At 42.2% G+C, this 16,136-nt stretch overlaps 1 protein-coding gene across 1 annotated transcript in view; it reads right to left on the bottom strand.

Annotated features, from left to right (window-relative positions):
• The window catches only part of PLCG2 (phospholipase C gamma 2), a 151,615-nt gene that overhangs the window by 17,606 nt on the left and 117,873 nt on the right, over nucleotides 1-16,136 (bottom strand). Inside the window, exons 29-30 of the mRNA XM_090261181.1 lie at nucleotides 15,993-16,107; nucleotides 14,691-14,858 (exon numbers count right to left, since the gene is read on the bottom strand). Coding sequence (XP_090117307.1) covers nucleotides 14,691-14,858; nucleotides 15,993-16,107 — 283 coding nt within the window. The remainder of the gene's footprint in view (nucleotides 1-14,690; nucleotides 14,859-15,992; nucleotides 16,108-16,136) is intronic.

Here is a 16,136-nt window from a genome sequence, read left to right as displayed (position 1 = left end):
ACAGTGCACAAGGGTTCCCTTTTCTTCACATCCTTGCCAACATGTTATTTGTTGGCTTTTTGATAACAGCCATTCTGACTGATGTGAAGTGGTATCTCACTGTGGTTTTGATTTGTATTTCCCTGATGATTAGTGATGCTGAGCATCTTTTCATGTCTGTTGGCCATCTGTATGTCTTCTTTGGAGAAATATCTTTTCATGTCCTCTGCCCACTTTTTGATCAGATAGTTTTTATCATTGAGTTGTATGAATTTATTGTATGTTTTAGATATCAACCCCTAATCAGATATATCATTCACTAGGCTCTCTTTTTGTTGATTGGTTTCCTTCCCTGTACAGAAGGTTTTTAGTTTGCTGAAGTCACATTTGTTTTTGTTTCTCTTGCTTGAGGGGATGTATCCAAAAAGATATTATTCAGACTGATGTCAAATAGTTTACTGCCTATGTTTTCTTCTAGGAGCTTTATGGTTTCAGGCCTTACATTTAAGTCTTTAACCCATTTTGAATTTATTTTTGTCTATGGTGTAAGAGTGGTCCCCTTTTATTATTTTTGCATGTTTCTCTCCATTTTCACAACACTACTTGTTAAAGAGACTGTCATTACTCAGCTGTATAGTCTTACTACCGTTGTTGTATATTAGTTAACCATATAAGCGAGGGCTTATTTCTGGGCTCTTTATTCTGTTCCGTTATCTATGTGTCTGTTTTTGTGCCAGTACCATACTATTTTAATTATTACAGCTTTGTAATATAGTTCGAGTTCAGGGAATGTGATATCTCCAACTTTGTTCTTCTTTCTCAAGACTGCTTTGGCTGTAAGTTTTAGAATTATTCGTTCTAGCTCTGAGAAGAATGTCATTGGTATTTTCATAGGAATTGCACTGGATCTATAGATTGCTTTGGGTAATATAGTCATTTTAATGAGCACGGTATATCCTTCCATTTATTTGGGTCCTTTTCACATTCTTCAGTGTCTTCTAGTTTTCAGAGTACAGGTTGTTCACCTCTTTGGTTAAACTTATTCCTAAGTATTTTATTCTTTTTGATGCAATTGTAAATGGATATTTTTTAATTTTTATTTATTTTTATAAAGAGGGTAAAGGAGAGAGAAAGGGAAAGAAACATCAATGTGTGGTTGCCTCACACACGCCCTCAACTGGGGACCTGGTCCACAACCCAGGCATGTGCCCTGACTGGGAATTGAACCAGCGACCCTTTGGTTCATAGGCTGGCACTCAATCCACTGAGCCACACCAGCCCAGGCACAAATGACGTTTTTTAAATCCTCATCCAAGGATATGTTTATTGACTTGAGAGAGGAAGAGAGAGAGAGAGAGAGAGAGAAACATGAATGTGAGAACCATCCATCAGTTGCCTCCCATACATGCCCCAACCAGGGATCAAACCCACAACCTAGGTATGTGCCCTGACCAGGGATTGAACCTGCAACCTTTTGGTATATGGGATGACACTCCAATCAACTGAGCTACCCAACAAGGGCTGGAATTGTTTTCTTTATTTCTCCTTCTGACTGTTCATAATTAGTGTATAGAAATGTGACAGATTTCTGTATATTAATTTTGTACCCTACTGTACTGAATTATTTTATCATTTATAGTAATTCTTGGTGGATTCTTTAAAGTTTTATATATATAGTATTGTGTCATCTGCAAATAGTGACAGTTTTACTTCTTTATTTCCAATATTGGGTGCGTTTATTTCTTTCTTTGTCTGACTGCTGTGGCTAGGACTTCCAATACTATATTGAATAATAGCAGTGAAAGTGGGCATCCCTTTCTTGTTCCTGATTTTAGTGGAACAACTTTCATGTTTTCACCATTGAGTATGATGTTAGCTGTGGGTCTGTCTTTATCAAGCTGAGTTAAGTTCCACCCACACCCACCTTGTTAAGAGTTTTTATCATTAATGGATGTTAAATTTTGTCAAATGTATTTCTTGACATCTATTGAAATCATTATGAATTTTATTCTTGGTTTTGTTGATGTAATGAGAATCACTGTACTTGGATGGTGAAGCACCTTTGCATCCCTGATATGAATCTCACCTGATCATTGTTTATAATCCTTTTAATGTACTGTTGAATTTTGTTTGCTAGTATTGTGTTGAGAATTTCAGCAACTATTCTCATCAGGGATATTGATCTGTAATTCTAATTTTATGTGCTGTTTTTGTCTGGTTTTGGTATGAGAATTATATGCTTGCTTTGTAGAATGAGTTTGGAAGTGTTCCTTCCTCTTTTTTTTTTTGGAATAGTTTGAGAAGGATAGTACTAATTCTTTAAATGTTTGGTAGAATTCACCTGAGGAACCATCTGGGCCTTTGTTTGTTGGGAGTTTTTTTATTATTGTTTCAATTTCAGATTGGTGAGTTCAGATTCAATGTTTCTTCCTGGTTTAGTCTGCAAAGGTTGTATGTTTTGAGAGATTTATCAGTGTCTTCTAGATTGTCCAATTTGTTGTCATATAATTGCTCATAGTATTTTTAAATATATTTTGTTGTTATTATAGCTGTCCACTTTTTCTTTTTCACTCTTCCACCCAGTACCTGCCTTCCCTCCAGCAATCCCCGCCCCCTTAGTTCATGGGTCATGCATATAAGTTCTTAAGCTTCTCCATTTCCTTTACTATTCTTAACATCCCCCTGTCTATTTTGTACCTACCAGTTATGCTTCTTAATCCCAGTACATTTTCCCCCATTCTTTCCCTTCCCCCTCCCCACTGATAACTTATCCTCCATATGATCTCCATATTTATGTTCTGTTCCTATTCTAGTTGTTTGCTTAGTTTGTTTTTTAGATTCAGTTGTTCATAGTTGTGAGTTTGCTGTTGTTTTAATGTTCATAGTTTTGGTCTTCTTTTTGCTAAATAAGTCCCTTTAACATTTCATATAATAAGGGCTTCATGATGATGAACTGCTTTAGCTTTACTTTGTCTGGGAAGCACTTTACCTGCCCTTCCATTCCAAATGATAGCTTTGGACAGAGTAATCTTGGTTGTAGGCCCTTGCTTTTCATCCCTTTGAATACTTCTTGCCAGCCCCTTCTTGCCTGCAAAGTTTATTTTGAGAAATCAGCTGAGAGTCTTATGGGAACTTCTTTGTAGGTAACTCTTTTCTTTTCTCTTGCAGCTTTTAAGATTCTCTCTTCATCTTTAACCTTTGGCATTTTAATTATGATGTGTCTTGGTGTGGTCTTCTTTGGGTCCAACATGTTTGGGACTCTCTGTGCTTCCTAAACTTGTATGTCTAGTTCCTTCACCAAATTAGGGAAGTTTTCTTTCATTATTTTTTCAAGTAAGTTTTCAATTTATTGCTCTTCCTCTTTTCCTCCTGGCACCCCTGTGATTTGGATGTTGGCACTTTTGGAGATGTCCCAGAGTCTTCTTATTCTCTCCTCATTTTTTTGAATCATTGTTTCTTCATTCTGTACTAGTTGACTGTTTATTTCTTCCTTATGTTCCAATTCATTGGTTTGAACCCCGGCTTCCTTTCCTTCACTATGGATTCCCTGTGGATTTTTTTTCATTTCTTCCCTTATGCGTTTGCCATACTGAGTTTTCTGAGCACCCTTATCACTAGTGTTTTGAGCTCTGCACATGATAGGGTGGCTATCTCCGTTTTGCTTAGTTCTTATTCTGCAGTTTTGATCTGTTCTTTATTTGGGCCATATTTTTTGGTCTCCTCAATTTGGCTGCCTCCCTGTGTTTGTTTCTGTGTATTAGGTAAAGCTACTTCAACTCCATCTTGGTGCACCTGTTACATTGTAAGGGCAAAGCCTTAGGCGTTCATCAGTGCAGGGCGACCCATTTCACTGCTTTGTGGAACTGGATGTGGGGACAGGGTCAGAGAGGGAACAATGCCACTTGCTCAGCACTTGCCCCTTTTCCAGTCACTTCACCCACTTCCTGTATGCAACAGGCACCCCTCTAGTTGTTGCCATGGTGGTGGTTCCCTGAGGGGGGGGTTTGTATATGTTCTAGGACCATAGGGGAACTCTACATGTACTCTTCTGAGAGACGGGCAGTTTCTTCTGCCACCCCAACCCCCACTGGTTTTCACAGCCAGGAGCTATGAGGCTTTATTTTCCCAGTGCTGGGACCCTGGACTGCATGGTCTGGCCTGGGGCTGGGATCGCTCCCCGGGTGTCCCTCCCAGCTTTTATCTGCCACACATGAATGTGAGACTGCCCATTCTGCTGACCACCACCAAATCACATCCCCTGCACCCTGGCTTCCCATCTCCACCCCCTCCTACTTGTCTGAATGAATACTTCTTTAAATCCTTGGTTGTCAGACTTCCATACAGTTAAGATTTTCTGGCAGTTCTGGTTGCTTTTTTTATTTTGAAGTTAGTTGTGATCATTTTTATGGTTGTGCAAGGAGGCAAAGCATGTCTACCTATGCCTCCATCTTGGCTGGAAGTCCTATCTATAGTATTCTTTAATGATCTTTTGTATTTCTGTTGTGTTTACTGTAATCTGTCATTTCTGATTTTGTGTTTTCTTTTTTGTTTGGTGAGTATTGCTAGAGGCTTGCCAATTTAAGTTATCCTCCCAAAGAGGCAGCTTTTGGTTTCATTATTCTTATCTATTGCTTTTCTATTTTCTATTACATTTATGTCCACTTTGATCTTTATTATTTCCGTCCTTCTACTTACATTGGGTTTTGTTTGCTTCTCTTTTTCTAGTTTCATTAGGTGCAAATTTAGATTGTTTATTTAGGATTCTTCCTCCTTTTTGAGGAAGGCCTATATAGCTACAAACTCTCCTCTTATAACTGCTTTTACTGCATCCCGTAAATTTTGTAAGGTTGTATTTTCATTTTCAGTGTGTGATTTCCTGTTTGACTTCCTCTTTGACCCACTGGTTGTTTAGAAGTATGCTGCTAAGCTCCATGTATTTTTGATTTTTCCACTTTTCTTCCTGTAGTTGATTTTTTTTCCTCCATGGTAATTATTTTTTTAATTCCTTTTTAAAATTGTATTTTATTGATTAAGCTATTACAGTTGTCCTGATTTTCCCCCTTTGCCTCCTCCACCGAGCACTCCCCACTCCCTCAGGCAATCCCCACACCATTGTCCATGGGTCATGCATATAAGTTCTTTGGCTACTCCATTTCCTATGTTGTACTTTACATCCTCATGGCTATTCTGTTACTACCTATTTGTACTTCTTAATCCCCTCACCATTCCTCCACACCCTTCTTCCATCTAATAACCATCAAAATACTCTCTATATCCATGATTCTGTCTCTGTTCTTCTTGTTTGCTTGGTTTGTTTTTTAGATTCAGTTGTAGATAGATATGTATTTTTGCCATTTTATTGTTCACAGTTTTGATCTTTTTCTCAAATAAGTCCCTTTAACATTTCATATAATAATGGTTTGGTGATGATGAACTCCTTTAGTTTTTTCTTGTCTAGGAAGTTCTTTATCTGCCCTTTGATTCTAATGACAGCTTTGCTGGGTAGAGCAATCTTGACTGTAGGTCCCTGCTTTTCATGACTTTGGATATTTCTTGCCAATCCCTTCTAGCCTGCGGTTTCTTTTGAGAAATCAGCTGAGAGCCTTATGGGAACTCCCCTGTAGGTAAATATCTTCTTTTGCTGTTTTTGAGATTCTCTCTTTATTTTTAACCTTTGGCATTTTAATTATGATGTGTCTTGGAGTGGGCCTCTTTGCATCCATCTGGTTTGGGACTCTCCATGCTTCCTGGACTTATATGTCTATTTCCTTCACCAGATTAGTGAAATTTTCTTTCATTTTTTCAAATAGATTTCCAATTTCTTGCTCTTTCTCTTTTCCTTCTGGCACCCCTATGGTGTGAATGTTGGACCTCTGGAAGTTGTCCCAGAGGCTGCTTATACTGTCCTTGTTATTTTGAATTTGTTTTTCTTCTTGTTGTTCTGATTGGTTGGTTGTTGCTTTCTTATGTTTCATATCATTGACTTGATTCTCGGCTTCATTAACTTACTGTTGTTTCCCTGTAAATTGCTCTTTATTTCAATTAGTGTATCCTTTGTTTCTGACTGGATCTTTTTATGCTGTTACTTGAGCATCCTCATAACCAGTGTTTTGAACTCTGCATCTGATAGATTAGTTATCTCTATTTCATTTAGCTTTTTTCCTGTAGTTTTGATCTGTTCTTTCATTTGGGCTATGTTTCTTTGTCTCCTTATTTTGGCAGCCTCCCTGTGTTTGTTTCTATGTATTAGATAGAGCTGCTTTGACTCCATGTCTTGGTATGTAGCCTAATGTAGTAGGTGACCTGTAGGATCCAGTGGCACAGCCTCCCCTATCACCCAAGCTGGGTACTTGAGGTGCGCCCTTTGTGTAGGCTGAGTATACCTTCCTCTTGTAGTTGAGCCCTTGGCTACTGTTGACAAGTCAGTTGGAGGGATTTATCCAGGCCAGTCAGCTGCAAGAATTGGCTATGACCACTTAACACCAACCTCCACCCTCCATGGAGGAACAGCTGTGCAGGGGCAGGATGGTGATGTTCCAGTGTGGTCTGTAGCTTCCACTGGGTGCACTGGCCCTAGGGTTTTCCAGGTGGTGCAGGACTAGGTCAGCCCTGACCTGTGTTTTGCCTGGGGCTACCCTTCCTGAGCTATAAAGCCATCTGAGATGGCTGCTACTTGTGCTGGGCTTGGAGATTCCCAGAGGAAGCTAAGCTGTGAATCTAGGCTGGCTGCTCTAGTCCCAGTCCTGGTGCTCAGTGAGGCTGGCTGTCACTTGTTTGATAGGATTAAGGAAATTGTGAAGCATGAGCCAAGACCAGCCATTCATAAGGAAAAGCAGCTTGAGTGGGCCCATAATTTGGGTTGGACAGAGTATCTCCAAGGCAGTTTAAACAGTGTTAGGCAAGTTGATGGAGTCTCAGATATAGCACCATCTTGCCAGCTCTGTATGGGGAGGATTTAGAAAAGGGACAGTGGCCTCTGCTGGCCTTGATGCCACACACTTCAGTTTCTCCCTGTATACCACTGGTGTCTTTCAAGCTGACACCCAGGTTCTGGAGCTCAGAGGGAGTGAGTCTGAGGAGGTGAGTCTGTGTGTGGGTTCTTTAAGAAAGACTGCTTGGGGCTCCAGAAGTTTCTTCTACCAACTCAATCTCAACTGGTTTTTGCAACCAGAAGTTATGGGGCCTTATCATCCTGGCCCTGGAACTCTGGGCTGGGGGACCTGGTGTGGGGCTGGAACTCCTTTCTCCCAAAGTACCCCTCCTGAATTTTTATCCTCCACATGTCATTGAGGGACCAGCCTGTTCCGCATCTGTGCCCCTCCTACCAGTCTGGATGATGTGGTTTCTTTAATTCCGTAGTTGTCAGACTTCCATTCAATGCGATTTCTGACAGTTCTGAGTGATGTTGGTTCTATATTTTAGTTGTAATTTTCATGTGGTTGTGCGAAGAGGTTAGCCATGTCTACCTATGCCGCCATCTTGACCAGAAGTGCCTTCCTGTAGATTTTTATTTCTAATTTCATGCCACTGTAATCAGAAAATGTGTTTGATATAATTTCAATCTTCTAGAATTTATTGAGGCTTGTTTTATGGACTTGTATGTGACCTATCTTAGAAAATGTTCCATGTGCATTTGAGAAAAATGTGTAATCTACAGTTTTTGGATGAAGTACTCTATAACTGTCTATCAAATCAAACTGGTCTAATGTGGAAATTAAGGCTATTACTTCTATATTAATTTTCTGTCTGAATGATCTATTCACTGAGGTTAGTGTAGTATTAAAGTCCCCAACTACTATACTATTAATATTAAATTCTGCCTACATGTCCATTAACATTTGCTTTATATTCTTGGGTGCTTCTATGTTGGGTGCATAGGTATTTACAATTGTCATATCCTCTCCTTGGACTGACCCCTTTAAAAGTATGTAATGCCCTCTTCTGTCTCTTTTGACATTCTTTGTTTTGCAGACTATTTTGTATATGAGTACTGCTCCCCAGCTTTCATTTTGTTCCTGTTTGTATGGAATATATTTTTCCACCCCTTCACTTTCAGTCTATGTGTTTCTTTCAGTCTAATGTGAGTCTCTTCTAAGTAGCATATAGATGGGTCATGTTTTTTTAAAATCCATTCTGCCATTTTATATCTTTTGACTGAAGTATTCAGTTCATTTACATTTACAGTAATTATTGATAGGTATGTGCTTACTGACATTTTGTTTATTGTTTTTTGGTTGTTTTTGTTGTTCTTCATTGCTCCTTCTTCTCTTGCTCTCTTGCCTTTAATTGCTTGGTTTTCTTCGGTGTTTTAACTGGATTACTTTCTCTTCATTTTTTGTATTTTTATATGTGTTTTGTATGGTTACCATGATATATATAATTTAAGCTGATAAGCATTTAAGTTCCATCATCTTCTGAAAGTACATTTTTATTCCCCCTAACTCTTTGTTTCTGATGTCAAGTTTTATGTCTTTTTGTTTAGTGCATTCCTTATTATTTATTGTAGTGAAAGTTAACTTCGCTACCACTATCTTTTAACCTTCATATTAGCTTTTTAAGTGGTTGACTCACTTAAACTTGTACATTTGCCTTTAGCAGTGGTAAGTTTTTCTCTTCTGTATTATTTCTGGTTATATCCTTTTCTTTTCTGCATAAAGAAGACACTTTAACATTTCTTTTAAGGTCTGTTCACTGGGTGTGAATTTCTTTAGTTTTTGCTTGTCTGGGAATATCTTATCTCCTTTAATTCCAAATGATAACCTTGTTGGATATAGTATTACAGGTTGTAGATTCCTTTCTCTTTTCTTAGTTTCTTTTATTTTTCAACCACAGTTTACATTCAATATCATTCTGTATTATAGATTCCTTTCTTTTAGCGCTTGAAATGTCTCCTCCACTACCTTTCTGGCCTGTAAAGTTGCTTCTGCAAAATCAGCTGATAACCTTATGGGGTTTCCCTTGTATGTGATTTGGTGTTTATTCTTGCTCCCCTTAAGACTATCTAGTTATCCTTAACTTTTGCCTTTTGAACTACAATATGTCCTGATGTATTATAGGTCTCTTTAGGTTGATCTTGTTTGGAATTCCCCATTCTTCCTGGACCTGGATGTCTGTTTCCTTCCCCAGATTAGGATCATTTTCAGGCATTATTTCTTGAAATATTCTTTCTGCTCCTTTCTTTCTTCTCCTTCTGGAATCCCTACAGTGCAAATGTTAGGGTGCTCGATGTTATCTCAGAGCTCTCTTGTACTATCCTCATTAAAATTTTTTTTCACTTTGCTGTTCTGATTGGATGATTTCCACAATTTTGTCTTCCAGATAGCTAACCCATTCTTCTGTATTAACCACTCTCCTGGCAATTCCTTCCAATGTATTCTTCATTTAAGTTATTGTATTCTTCATCTCTGATTGGTTCTTTATTACATTTTTCTATCTCTTTGTTGAGTTGCTGAGTTCCTCTATTGTACTTTCAAGTTTCTTGAGCTTCTAGCTTCTTAATGACCATTTCTTTGAATTCTTTATCAAGCAGATTACTTATCTCTGCTTCATTGGGGTTTTTCTCCAGAATTTTTTCATATTCCTTCATTTGGGACATATTCTTCTGCCTCCCAATTTTGTTTGGTTTCCTGTGTTTATTTCTATGGGTTGAATAGAACAGCTATCCCTTCCAGTCTTGAAAGAGTGGCCTCTGATTGTGTTGAATAGTTTTGGCAGTCTGGTTGTAGTAGGGGCAGGCATGTGAGGTACACTGTATGTCACCTGGCCTGAAGGAATGGGTTCCAGGCAAGGTATTCTGGTGTGTGTGTGCCTCCTTGGTCTTCTAATATGAGTGTGGCTACCTGATGTAGATGAGGCTGCTAGGTGCATTCTTGACGTGCCCCATTGCTTTAACTGTGATCAGAGCAAGGTCTGAGTGGGGGGCCCCACCAGTTCCGCCCCCTCTCGAGGTAGGACAGGTGTGCATGCACACACAGCTGCACTTTGCTTATTCTGCTCCCTCTCAAGGTAGTGCAGCTCCTCTGCACCCAGCTGCCCCCCTACAGCTCTGCACCAGCAGCCCTGCAGTTTTAATTGTCCACCCTTAGAGCAGGGTCTGGGTGGGGCTGCTCTGCATGCCTGCTTCCTGAGGCCCTACTAATGCTGCTCTTTCTCCATGTGAAGCACCTTTCATGCACACAGCAGCAACCCCCCTACCCTGCGTGGGGCAGTCAGTGGGTGGGCACTGCCAAGATTTACTTGCTGCGCACTTTTCTGGGGGAGCAGCCCCACGTGCATGGGCAGCAGTGCCTCACTCTCTCTGCACTTTCTCTGGAAGGAACAGTCCTGCATGTGAGTACTGCAGTGTTTTGCTAGCTCACACTCTGTGGACAGCGTAGTCCTGCTGGCAAGTACTGCAGGGTTTTACTAGCTCCACACACTGCAGGCAGGGGAGACCCTTGTGTGTGCAGCTCAGTGGGTGTGCAAAGCAGCACCCTGCTGTGTCCTCTGAATCAATCCTCTGGTGGAGGCATCCCTTGTAAGCATGCTATGGTGCCTTCCTGATTCTACTCGATCCAACTCCAGGAGGGATACATGGGGCCTGCAGGACAGTGAGTGGGTAGAAAACACTCAGGTCTTAGTCTTTTGTTTTCTTCAAGGAGCTGGGTGGAGCTCCTGCCCACTGTCCACGTTCAGGGGAAATGTAAACAATGGCACTCATGGGTTCCTCCAGTCCTGGGTTGTTTCCTCAGCTCCCGAAGAGCTGTCATGGCACCCCGACCATCTCCATGTGGTCCCTTTCTCTTACTTGTGGAGAAGCTGTTCAACTGACTCACAGTTGTCTCTCAAGAGGAACTGCTCTGAACATAGGTGAACATTTGATAGGTTCTTAGGAGGGGGCAAGCTCAGTGTTCACCTACGCCGCCATCTTGGACCCAGCTCTCTGACTTGAAAACTTTTTATTTGCATTGTATCTCTGATTCTCAGGACAAGCAATATTCAAATTAGGGCAGTCCCACTATTTCATCACTCAGGTTTTGGCTTGTTCAGTGATTATCCTTATTTCTCTTAGAGAACCTTTTACACTATCGATTGATTTATAACCTTTAAATAATCTCCATTGGATCAATTGCTTTTCACTGCTAAGATGAGGAAATTGGCATGCTTACACAACCCTGTACCTTCTCTTCCTCTTTGTCCCCTATTTGTTAAAACTGTATTATTTCTACATCAACATAGTGTATAATATGTGTTCCATTTTGTAACCATAATTCTCCCACAAAGACAGGCTTGGTTATATTTTTCTCACATTTATACAGCAAAGCTAAAAGAATATTACAAGAAGCACTTGTACAACCACTACCTAGATCTCACTATTAACCTTTTACTATACTTGTTTTATCACATTTCTCGACCCATCAATCTACCGGGTGTGTATTTCACAGTAAGATGACATCTGTACACTTTCCCCTGAATATGTCAGCCAGCATCTCATTAACTAGAGCTCAGTATTTGTTTATAGTGTTCTTTCCTGATGTGAAATTGGCACACACAATGAAATGCACAGTTTCTTTTTAAAAGTGTCCAATGCTTACCACCCTTTGACTGAACATTTCTGTTGGCTTAATTTCTTTTGTTTCCTTCAGTTTGAACTCATGGGACATAACCCTGAACTGTGCATGTTTGAACACACCTGCCCTTTAATTTTATGCTCAAATGACAGTGAGTGGGTAGAAAACCCTCAGGTCTTAGTCTTTTCCCTGGAGGATTTTAGGGCCATTGTTCTCCTTGAATACTGATACAGAGAAGTTTCCTGGCCTTTTTAACTCCTTACACAGGTGATGGGAATTTTGTTGTTGGTTTGTTTGGTTGGTGGTTTTTGCCTGGACACCCGCAGAATTCCCGCAGCCTAGCCTTGTGCTTCTCCACCTTTAATGCAGATGTGACCCACCTGCGGATCTGATTACAGGGCAGATTCTGACTCCTGACGGACGTCTGGGGTGGGGCCTGAGATCCTGCTTCTCTAAGGAGCTGGTCTGTGGACAGTGGGGAAGAAGTCAGTCTAGGTGTGGACCGACTCTTAGAACGTACTGGAATCGGAGCACTCCGTGGTGTCTGGGGAGGCTGCCAGGCAGCCCGTGCCCCCCAGCGGACATGGGTGCAAGCACAGTGGCACCGCGCGTGCCTCCGAGTTTGGGCTCGGTCCCCCTGCCAGCACCTCCTGCGCCATGGGCCTCCTCTCCCTGCCCAGGTCTCACGGCTATGACAGCCCTTCATAAATCATGGAAATTAGGACTGAAAGGGGCTTGCCAATTTCACGAAACACAGTTTGATTCTGTTTTTATTCTTGTTGGTTTGAGTTGTGTGTCAGAGGAAAGGGAGCTAGAGACAACTTTTGAAGAGCGAGCGGTATTTTGGCGCAGGAGGAGCAGAGGAGGCCTGGAGAGCGGGAAGAACGTGGGGTGTGGAGTCAGACATCCCTGGGTTTGCAGCTGCTCTGGTCTTACAGGTGTGTGACCTTGAGCAAGTTAATTAACATCTCTAGGCCCCAAAGTGCTTCTATTTAAAAAGCAGAGATGATAAAAACCTCTTTCACAGGATTGCTACGAGGATTAAAAGAGAAAGAGTTTAAGGCACCTAACACAATAAATGATGTTTTTCTTCCTGAGCTCCAGCTGGCTTAAAAGCTTAAGCATATCCCTAATGACAATGGGCAAAGTTTATTTTTGAGTTCAGAAGGCCCCCAATGCCTTATGCACAAAAGGGCTGTTCATTTTATTTCATTCCTTCCATAAATATGGATGTGCCAGGCATTGTTAGAAGCTAGAAAGGAGAGAGAGAGAAAAGGTCCTTACTGAGTATCTCACAGTTGGGGGAAGGGTCACAGTTTTTAATCATCCTTGAAGCTTTGTTCTTTGTTGGTTAAATCTCCAAGCAAAGTCACAGCATTTTCTAGATGAATCAACACAATTTTGTACCAGGCAAGGAGTCTGTCAACTTTCCTCAAGGCACTGGGAGGGACTGCCTTGCTCATGTGCCTTATCCTTCTAGTGGATGTGGGTTAGGAATAGGCCAGCAGAGTTACCATAAAAAGAAATCTGTCATGAGCCTTATTTATGTTAAAAGAGGCAAATCACAAGCCCTGCCCGGGTGACTCCATTGGTTGGAGCATGAACCATATATACCCAAAGGCTGCGGGTTTGAAACCCTGTTGGGTGTACATGGGAGACAGCCTCTAGGTGTTGCTCTCTCTCTGCCTAAAAATCAATAAACATATCCTTAGGTGAGGATGAGAAAAGAAAAAGAGGCAAATTACAAAGTTAGGAACTGCACCTAAATTGCTGGATTTAACATAGTTTACAACGGAGCGGACAAGTTAACCAAGAGGGGTTGCCAATATCAGGCCTCTGGGGCTTGCAAAGGAGTATTTGTTATTCTTATTACAGTAAATCAGGAGGCTGGCTATTTCTAAAGTACGGAAAAAAAAAACCAGGCAGTTTAAACATTTCTCGGGTTCTAGTTTAATCTACTCTTTTGCTTAGGAATTTATTTCCCTTTTGCTTAGGAATTTGTTTCCCTGATGATAAGATGGACAGGCTGTGTCTAGCTCATTCCCCTCAAAGTGCCATCCAAGGAGCTGGTTAAACATGCAGGGTGCTAGGTGCCAACCTGGGCTGGTTGAATCCCACCTGGGAACAGGCTCAGGAACCTGCATTTTCTAACCAGAGTCCCAGCATGCCTGCCTGGGTAAGTACCCAGTGGTGGAAAATGATCCGATTTATGATCTCAGAAAGCTAGAAATTTAGGGAATATCCGATATGTCCCAAATTTAGGGGGGGAAAGAAACCAGAAAACAGGACCCAAAGGTTCCAAACAACATCAAGCGAAAACACTATATTTGTATATAAATCACTAATATGAGTGACCTTTTACTCTTGAAAAAGAATGCTTAGAAAACAGGGAAATAGTGACCTCGTGAGGTATTCAGTAGGATCTGTGCTCTAATATCTCAAATACTAAGGAGGGAAGGGGGAATTCAACAGCAAGGGAGCGCCTGCTTGGCAAACATTCAGCATAAAGTCCAGCAGGCAAGTCGGTGAGAGAAACTGCGCACCGGAAGCAGAGCCAAGCTCACGGCCCCACGTCTCCTCCCTCCTGGGGCCTCTATCTGGCTTGGCGGGATGGGACTCAGTCTCCTGATTCTTGAGAGCTGGTCTCATGACCCAGCTTGGCTTATGTTTTGGAAGAATATTGCAACTGAAGAAAAAAAACAACCATCCCAATTTTACAGAAGCAGAGCCACTTGCCCAGATGATGCAGGGGAGCTGAATCCACAACTGTAACTCCTGCCAACTGCTGACAGCTTTTTCCTTCCCAGCCAGGGAGAGGGTGGGAGCCCCAACCAGACATAAGCCCCTGACGACCAAGGACAGGCAACAGCATCTAACCTTTCCAAATGAAATCAAGTCACAGTGCCAGGAGGAAAATCAAGTAATCGGCCAATTTTGCATGCAGACGCTTGACTTTGAAGGGCTCAGCATCCTACCTGGTCACCTCCCCCCCATTCCTGTGCTGAATGAGACCGTTTACATGGGCCAGCTCAGGGAAGCCACCTAATCGGTTTTGCTGTGATTTCCTAAAAAATGAGGAAAAATGCTTTTTCTTCTTTTCAAAGCCATCAGCACAGACCAAAGAACAATGAACTCTGAACATCGTAATTAAAAGCCACTCACCTGATTTGATTCCTTTAATGGGGTAAGTAGCATGAGCAAGAAAGTTGGGATCGCTGAACATATCTTCCTCGTACACCACAAAGCGCAGAAACGCGAGGTTTGGATCATAAATTTCAAATGTCACCTTCTCCTGTGTTGCAGCCCAAACAGGGCTTAGGCCATTGTCATCTGGAAGGTGATCAAAGATTATTAGAGGCCCCGTTCATCCTGCCACCTCCTGGAAAAACCATCATTACATTAATCAGCTTTGAATCTCCTTGGCAACCATGTAAATATGCATCTATGCCAAGATCTAAGAAAGTATGAATAATCTTTTTCCCAGTAGCAGTCCTGGTAAAGCTGTTGTCACAGACCTGAGAAAGGTGGGAGGGCGCCCTCCCCCTTTATACAGCTCCCATCTCCACTCACTGGGACGTGGAAGGGACAGGAGGCGGTGGCAGAGCAGGAAGAGGTGGGGTTGGAGGAGATAAGAGGGAAAGGGGGTGGGTTAGGGCATCTGAAGAGGTGGCGCTTGCATGGGTCCTGTAGCTGTCAGGGGAGAACCAGCCTGAGAGAGCAAAGCAGGCAGTCAACCTGCCACCCTCCACAAACGCCAGCTTCACTGGTCAGTGTGTGAGTTGTCACTGGGCCACCTTTCACCAGGGGCAGTGGCCCCAGACCTCACAAGGCCCCCAGGTCACGGTTTCTTCTTGGCTTAAGACGGAAGAACAAGTGTTTCTCTAGGCCAGTGGTTCTCAACCTTCCTAATGCCGCGACCCTTTAATACAGTTCCTCATGTTGTGGTGACCCCCAACCATAACTAAAGCATAGTGATTAATCACAAAAACAATATGTAATTATATGTGTTTCCCGATGGTCTTAGGCGACCCCTGGAAAGGGTCATTCGACCCCCAAAGGGGTCATGACCCACAGGTTGAGAACCGCTGCTCTAGGCCTCTCTGCCCTCTGAGAGCAAAGACCACCCAGGTCAGGCTGCAGCCTTTGGACCAGGTCGTCCCCACCTCTGTGTCTCTGCTTCTCAGTCTTGGACTATGGAGACCAAGCCAGTGGGGGCTGTCGCACAGAGAGCCGGACCCCTGCTGGCCTGAGTTACACACAGAATCACAGTACTGGGGACAAGTCCAACTCTTTCATCCCATGGTCCTTTGTTTCCGCTCCTGGGGCTGAACTGTAATGAGCAAGGAGGATAAAGGAAAAGACCTGGACAACTAAAGAGTGTTACAAAATCCCCAACGAAAAGCATCCCTAACATAGCGCTCAACTCACTTGAAGTTTACGAGAAGGATGGACCGGGCTACTTACTCACAACTGTTGTCTTGAACTTGTTGTTGTCATATTCGGCTCCACTTATTTCCACCTCCACGAAGGGACAAGCAATGCTTCGTCCAGGTTTGGGGAGATGGCGAGCCCCGAGAACCTAGAACACCAAGGTTAAGTACTGGAATT

This window comes from Furipterus horrens, unplaced genomic scaffold (genome assembly GCF_987537825.1).
Source record: "Furipterus horrens unplaced genomic scaffold, mFurHor1.1.pri manual_scaffold_13, whole genome shotgun sequence".
Classification (NCBI taxonomy): Eukaryota; Metazoa; Chordata; class Mammalia; order Chiroptera; family Furipteridae; genus Furipterus; species Furipterus horrens.
Note: the sequence above shows the minus strand (reverse complement) of the source record. Positions and strands in the feature narration are given on the sequence as shown.